This window comes from Vollenhovia emeryi, unplaced genomic scaffold (assembly GCF_000949405.1).
Source record: "Vollenhovia emeryi isolate VEMERY1.0 unplaced genomic scaffold, V.emery_V1.0 DF939169.1, whole genome shotgun sequence".
NCBI lineage: Eukaryota > Metazoa > Arthropoda > Insecta > Hymenoptera > Formicidae > Vollenhovia > Vollenhovia emeryi.
The window spans coordinates 212,885-219,816 of NW_011967197.1; the positions used below are offsets into that span (position 1 = coordinate 212,885).

A 6,932-nucleotide genomic window follows, 5' to 3' on the forward strand; every position below is an offset into this window, starting at 1 on the left:
ACAATCTTCCACTAAGCAGATTTCTCTCCAAGGGCAATAAATTCATGGTGGAACCCACAGACGATGCCTATTAATTCAGCAGAAACTCCGCTGTCTCAGAATAGGGAACCTTCCTCTACATTTACATTGTCGAGTGAGAAATTGCAGGGTTGGGAAAGTTACTTTATAAAAGTATCATTCGTTATGCATTTGTGCAGAAGTGTGCGCTTCCCGCTTTAGCGAAGACGCGAACCCGAGGGCCGATAAAGTAACTTCCTACGCGCGCGGTAAATCGATAAGGTGGAGCGCGCGCTGTCCGACGCAGCGACGATCGTTGTCACGGACGCTCGGCGCCCTCGTGGATCGCGAATCTCTGCTCCCCCCGTCCCCCCCCCCCCCGGTTCGCGTCTTCGTTATCTGCAACCTGCAACATATAGTGCACTTTCCCCGAGCGTAGGCATCGCAGGCGCCTCCCGTTGCGCCCGTTACGGCTCCTGCTCCGCTCGCGAATGCATCGTCACTGAGCAACGACCGACCCCCCCGGCGGCGCCCGGAGAGCGTAGCGTACCAGCTTTCGCCACGCGTCCCAGAATTACGTCGTGACGCGCGCTGACGACACGTCAAAAAATGGCAGATTCTGCGCCCAGCAAGGCCGACATCGAGGACATTTTCAAGAGGCTCCGGGCGGTCTCGACGAACAAGGTTTGTCCCGGCGAGCGCGCGAACGTCGGCGGTCCGGGAAACGACGAGCGACTCCGGAATGGGGGGAGGGGGGTGGAACGGTCGACGGGATCGCGTACGCCAGGCTGTCGGGGCTTCGGCCTGCTTGGTCTTCCTGAGCTGCCAGTCGTTGCGCGCCGCGACTCTCGTTACAAACCTCTGTAAAACTTGGTCGTTATCCGTTATTAATCCCGATGATGCTTCACCCCGCGATCCTTTCGAGAGGAAAAAAAAAAGTTCCCAAGCCTTTCCCTGAAGCGTTAATCGGGCGCAGCAACGAAGGACCTGCCTGGGCAGATCTCGCGAGGGAGCGGACCTGTTTTTACTTTCTCTAGCAATTCCAGTTAGCCTAACGTTACATTTGTCGACGAATGTAACAGCACCCTTGTCAAATGTATTATTGCCCGAATGGCACCTGAACTGAAGGGCAAAAGTTTCCTTTATTTCTACCGTCTTAAAATTCACGCCGCGCAACACTTGTAACGATGTACCGCAATTACGAGATGTTACATGCGAGTCCTCCGCCCTTTCTCAGGCATGCTTCGACTGCAACGCGAAGAATCCAGCATGGGCCAGCGTGACGTACGGCGTCTTCTTGTGCATCGACTGCTCGGCGGTGCACCGTGGTCTAGGGGTGCATCTCACCTTCGTCAGGTCCACCCAACTTGACACGAACTGGACGTGGCTGCAGCTGAGAAATATGCAGCTGGGTGGTAACGCCAATGCTGTTAGTTTCGTCAACTTGTAACATAAATAGTCCCGCTCTGAGAAGACTCGGCTGACAATCGCGTCGGCATGAGCTCACGTCTTCACTGTTCCCCAGAGAAAGTTCTTCGCGCAGCACAACTGCACCACCAGCGACGCCCAGCAGAAGTACAACTCGCGCGCGGCTATGCTGTACAGGGAGAAACTGGGCCAGGCGTCTGCGCAGGCGATGCGTCGCTACGGCACAAAGGTACTCGCCCAGAATTTAACGAATTCGAGACACTCGGTAGGCAGTGCTAGATCCGCCCTAACTATGAACTATATAACGATTATAGGTTTCTCTGCCTACGTCAAAAAATAAGACAATGGTGAGCTGAGTCGATGTTCCGAGAAAGTGCTCCGTCCCCTTTTTTTTCCCCCGCAATGCCATAGTATGACTGGTAGGTCCACTCTCTGTACCCTTTGATCTTTGCGGGCAGGATCCAGCGATGTGTATGTGTGTTTATACATACTCGTCGAAGCCACACTGCGACACGTACAACTTTTCTTTCATTGGGCTGCCCAGAATGTCGGACGTGCAGAAAGGATCGACGTAAAACAAAACAGACGACGGAGTGGACCTACTTGTTATACTATGGCAATACTAACGTTCGCTTACGACATCCAGCCAAAGCTTTCTACTCCTTGTAAACTTGTAAACGTGTGGCCTTGTCATGCAATCAGTGCGCAATTCTCCATATGTGATAATCCACAATTGTTCCAGTGTACATATGCTTGATTGTTTACAAAAATGCTGTCCGTCTTTGCGATTGTGATGTAACGACGTACATGTACATTTTCAAAACGCGTTTTAACACGTACTTCAATACTTATATTCCCCTTGATTGTCGCATTTAACAGCCAGAGTGTTTGTAAATGTCTGGACAAACTTTACCAATATATTTTATTAATGATTCAAAAAAGATTTGCAAATTGGCAAAAAGATTTCATCACGAATAGTTGTAAATGTTAGTGTCAGATGCTGCCCCAAACTTAAACTAAACGCAAGTACTTTAGTACGCTAATAAAGGTAAAGTTTGGCCAAGTATTTCAAGAATATCCGTACTTAAATCTAATTGTTCCTCTTGCAGCTACATGTGGAGGATAGTAGTACAGAAATTACGTCGGAAGAAGCGAACGAGCCGGATTTCTTCAAACAGCACGAGAATTTAGACTCGCTGCCAAACGAAATGATAATTCCGACAGAAGAAAAGGCATTCCTCACGTCTAGCACAGTGCCAAGTAATGACAGCACGGAGAAGAGTGCACCGGAGGTCGCCTCTAATTCCCTGGGACCTTCCGTAAAGCTTTTCGATTCTACCTCAACCAATCTGCAGCCTGAAAGGAAACCTACTATAGGCTGCAGAACAGTTCAATCCAAGCGTCCTGGCGGTGTAAGTTCTCGACTAATAGCGCTATCATCCCCAACGCAGTTGTATCGCAATCGTTTAATTACAGCTAGGGAAAAAAACCGGAAGCTTAGGTGCTCAGAGGGTTAAAACAAATTTCGATGAGCTGGAGAAGAGCGTCGCAGAGGCGCACAAGCTGGCGCAGGAGAAGAATAAAGAAGTTACGAAGGAGGAACAAGAGGAGCTCGCCACCCGTCTGGCCCAGCGGTACGAACAGAATTTGAGCCAGCAGGCCAAGAAGATGGAAGAGAGAGCGAAGCACTTGGATCCGTTGAAAGCCACGCAAGCGGAACGTCTTGGAATGGGATTTAATGCACGAAGGTAATAAATATGCGCCCTCTCGCTCGCGAGATTTGTTTAATAAATTTATTTGTAAGCTCGTCTTACTTTTGCTCCATTTCTTTTTAGTGGTGCGACTCACTCTGCACTTGGCGACATGAAGACAATAACACAGGAATCGAAAGTCGTACCAACAGCAGAGGTGCTCACCGCAGAGACGGACACTTTCTTCACCTTAGACGAATTTTACTGCGTTTACGCTAACAGCAAACCGTCCTCGCGTAACGAGGAAATAACGATCGTGGCGGAACCGGAACCGCCTAAACGATTAGCCCCCTCCACTCGAAGCGTAATGGCCAAGAGCGACGTGAAAGCTTCGTCTACCGCCGAAGGAGAGGCCCAGAAGAAGTTCGGTAGCGCCAAGGCTATCAGTTCGGATCAATACTTCCAAGACAGCACTTCCGACAACGCGGTGAGCACAAATTCCAAGCGTTCACTCCCGGAAAATGTCTCGGGGGGGGGGGGGGATTAAGATTACGTGTTTTATTAGCGTGCAAAACGGCTCTTTGTGACTCCTCGACGTTTGCTTCTGAATTTTCAGTGGGAACGTAAGAATAATCTACGTCGTTTCGAGGGCTCGTCCAGCATCTCGTCGGCAGACTACTTTGGCACCGAAAGCCCAACCTCGCCCACATCCTCGTTATCCATGCGCCTGGCGGCGGGAAGAGCCGGCGTCGTAGACCTCGACGACGTCCGAGAGAGCGTACGTCAAGGCGTGAACAAGGTCGCCGGCAGGCTCAGTTCGCTCGCGAACGCGGCGGTCTCCTCTATACAGGATCGTTATGGACTCTAAATGAAATCTATCGCATTTTACGAGAACTGTTATACTTATCCGGACTCGGTCTTGTCCATTGTTCAGAGTTGTAAATAAAAGCTTCTAATTGAGCTTCCGCGTAACTTATTCTTCGGATATGTTGCGCATGGATACATACATATATATATACATCGTACTTTTATGTACGATGAATCGGTGAACGAGTGCAATGTAAAAGTTACGCAGAGCCAAGAGTAAAAATATAAATACAATGTATTTTATAAACACGTATGTTTCGTCACTTTATAATAGAGCCAGTGCGTTGCGTAGTGTGTCGCACAACGATATATCTATATCAAAAGTCACGTACCGACACGAGGACAAAAGTAAGACGTCCATAATAATTTAAGTAAAACACGATAAAATGTCGCTAGAGTCTAGAACGGTTACGCATCCGCGTCCGGCGGTTTCTCGCAGCGCGCGGCCAGGTGCGAGCACGGTTTGCCGTGGAGAAAGCACACGAGTATCACCGTCATGTTGTCGCAGCCGGTGCCCATGAGGGCGTCCGGCGCCAGGCAACAGTTGAGTAGCTCCTCGCAGATCTCCTCGGGGTGTATCGTGAGGCCCGACGTCTCGTCGTTGCTGTTTCTCGCGTGCGCCAGGCGCGGCCTCACGAACTGCACCACCTCTTCGCTAGTCATCACGTCCCAGATGCCGTCGCACGCGAGAACGACGAACTCCCAGTCCTTGTCGATGGTAAACTGCTGCACCTCCGGAAACGCTGCGGAATCGGAAAGTTTTAAAGCGAGAGCCCGATCGCCGCCCTATGTATCTCGATCATTACCGGTCACGATCTGCTCCTCCGGCGGTTTACGGTCGTTCCGCTTGAATATGAAGTCCCCGAGGGCGCGGGACAGCGCCAGGTTGCCGTTCACTCTCTTGTACTCGACGAAACCGCCCGCGGCTTCGATACGCTTGCGCTCGTCCTTCAGCGTGGGCTTGTGGTCGCGACTGAGGGGCACCGCCCTGCCGTTGATGCACGCCACCGCTCTGCTGTCGCCCGCGTTGGCCTGCAATGCTTTTACTGCTGCTCAGGGATTCGGAGCGTCGAGGCATCGGCCGAGGCCAGACGGATGACTTACGCTGTACAAAATGTTATCCTTGATGAGAATCGCGATTACGGTCGTCCCGGCGTGTTCGTCCCTGAGCGTGGCGTTGTTCTGCATCGCCTTGTCCAATTCCAGGAAGCCCTGCTGTATACCCGTCACGATATCGCCCTCCTTGTACTCGTTCCTCTTGATGATGTATTCGTGGAGATGCTTCCCGGCGTACTGCGCCATGGCCGCACCTGCAAGCGCGTAGAAATAACACAAATGCTGGATGTACCGGTACACAAGTTCGCAGATCTAAAGGCTGGTCTACAATACATGGAGTAAGCTGGAGTAAGGAGTAGGAGTAAGGAAATAAATCCATTTTATTTCTTGCCATGATTGATAGCATTTTGATTCACCGGGAGTAAGCCTAAGAGCTGAAGTAGGAGTAAGAAATAAAATGGATTTATTTTCTTACTCCTACTCCTTACTCCAGCTTACTCCATGTATTGTAGACCAGCCTTAATCCCGCTGTTGCTCGAGCAACTCCACTCACCTCCGTGTCCGTCGTACACGGCGAAGAACGCGGTGCCCGGGTCGTAGGGCAGGGAAAGTATGTGCACGTGCGAATCCTCCATCTTAACGCGCCAGCCCTGCATGCAGGAGCTGCCCACCCGGTAGTTTTTGTCCCGGCAGCAGGCGGACTTCTTCTTCGTTATCGGCTCGCTGAGCGTCTGCCCCATTTTCCCCTCTCAACCGATATCAGGCCTGTTGGCGAATAACGCGCGATTTGTGACACGTTGTGCGATATTATTACGACAGCCACACGAGTCGGAAATTAATCCTTTCATGACCACCGGGACGTGTAGGCGCCACTAACATTTTTCGCCTCTCTGATGCCTTCAGATGCCAGTGCTCCGTTAACAAAAAATAATGATAAAAAAACAATAGTAATGTCAGTCATGAAAGGGTTAAACAAATCCAGACGCGGGACTTGATAAAGTTCGCAGAACTTCGCTCAGACTGGGTCGCCTTACGGTCAAACGTCGTCGTCCTAGGGTCGCGGATTTGAACACGCTTTACTCTGCCCCGGTTTCATAACAGCTTCCCGTGCAGAAACGCGCGGAGACGCGCGTAGTATGCGGCCAATTTGCCGTCAGCTCCACCCTGTGTTGCTCGCCGTGTTTGCCATTCGACCGCGGGAACAATGTGCGTAGCGTCGTAAGACAGGCCGGAGCAGACAGACATCGACCGAGATGAAAACAGCTGATCGGGGTTAATGACGTCACGGTGCCGTTCGTCTCTTTTGGACCTGTCGTGACGTCATCACGCAGGCGGGCGGATTTTGATGAGTCTTGGAACGCGGTCTAGGCGAAACTAGGTATGTGTCTTCTTTGATGAGTTTGTGAACGCAGTCGTAGTTCAATTCGATTGGGTGAAAAACTGCGTTTTAATGATACTTTGTCAGTTCTTGAGATTCTCAATTTTTGCGATTTGAAGTTTGAAATTCTCGGAATACCAATTCTTGGAAATTTAGATAGTGCCACCTCTTTGCTGATCCTGTTCTCCTGATACTTTTTCGGTTTTTCGGATTCTCGATTTTCGCGATTTGAAGTTTGCAATTCTCGGAATTCCAATTCTTAGAAATGCTGAAAAATTCTTGGAATTTTAGATAGTGCCACCTCTTTGCTGATCATGTTCTCCTGATACTTTTTCGGTTTTCCGGATTCTCGAAAAATTCTTGAACATTTAGATAGTGCCACCTCTTTGCCGATCATGTTCTCCTGTTCTTCTGATACTTTTTCGGATTCTCGAAAAATTCTTGGAAATTTAGATAGTGCCACCTCCTTGCTGATCATGTTCTCCTGATACTTTCTCAGTTTTCGGGATTCTCGA

General features: G+C 50.1%; 2 protein-coding genes across 3 annotated transcripts; one reads left to right on the plus strand and one right to left on the minus strand.

The window, feature by feature from the left end:
• Positions 1-378: 378 nt before the first annotated feature.
• On the plus strand, positions 379-4,077 carry LOC105563947 (ADP-ribosylation factor GTPase-activating protein 2). 2 transcript variants are annotated; one of them, XM_012015961.1, is made up of 8 exons: positions 379-681; positions 1,235-1,426; positions 1,523-1,654; positions 1,740-1,772; positions 2,535-2,837; positions 2,902-3,173; positions 3,261-3,603; positions 3,733-4,077. In XM_012015961.1, exons 1-8 carry the CDS (start codon positions 607-609, stop codon positions 3,982-3,984), a joined length of 1,602 nt encoding a protein of 533 aa, XP_011871351.1. In that variant the 5' UTR covers positions 379-606; the 3' UTR covers positions 3,985-4,077. The 2 variants fall into 2 exon arrangements, with proteins under 2 accessions (XP_011871351.1, XP_011871352.1); XM_012015962.1 differs by lacking the exon at positions 1,740-1,772.
• Positions 4,078-4,200: 123 nt separating this feature from the next.
• Positions 4,201-6,495, minus strand: LOC105563948 (probable protein phosphatase 2C T23F11.1). Its single transcript, XM_012015963.1, has 5 exons — positions 6,074-6,495; positions 5,593-5,804; positions 5,088-5,293; positions 4,790-5,015; positions 4,201-4,726 (listed from the first exon to the last, which is right to left on the minus strand). Exons 2-5 carry the CDS (start codon positions 5,777-5,779, stop codon positions 4,392-4,394), a joined length of 954 nt encoding a protein of 317 aa, XP_011871353.1. The 5' UTR covers positions 5,780-5,804; positions 6,074-6,495; the 3' UTR covers positions 4,201-4,391.
• Positions 6,496-6,932: the final 437 nt, after the last annotated feature.

Excerpts from the sequence above, each read along its gene's own strand:
- LOC105563947 (XM_012015961.1), top strand. The coding sequence starts at position 607 with ATGGCAGATTCTGCGCCCAGCAAGGCCGACATCGAGGACATTTTCAAG. Across the intron at positions 682-1,234 it reads GGGCGGTCTCGACGAACAAG|GCATGCTTCGACTGCAACGC; the intron begins GTTTGTCCCGGC and ends GCCCTTTCTCAG. Across the intron at positions 3,174-3,260 it reads ATGGGATTTAATGCACGAAG|TGGTGCGACTCACTCTGCAC; the intron begins GTAATAAATATG and ends ATTTCTTTTTAG.
- LOC105563948 (XM_012015963.1), bottom strand. The coding sequence starts at position 5,779 with ATGGGGCAGACGCTCAGCGAGCCGATAACGAAGAAGAAGTCCGCCTGC. Across the intron at positions 5,294-5,592 it reads CGTGTACGACGGACACGGAG|GTGCGGCCATGGCGCAGTAC; the intron begins GTGAGTGGAGTT and ends ACGCGCTTGCAG. Across the intron at positions 5,016-5,087 it reads AGGATAACATTTTGTACAGC|GCCAACGCGGGCGACAGCAG; the intron begins GTAAGTCATCCG and ends AAAGCATTGCAG.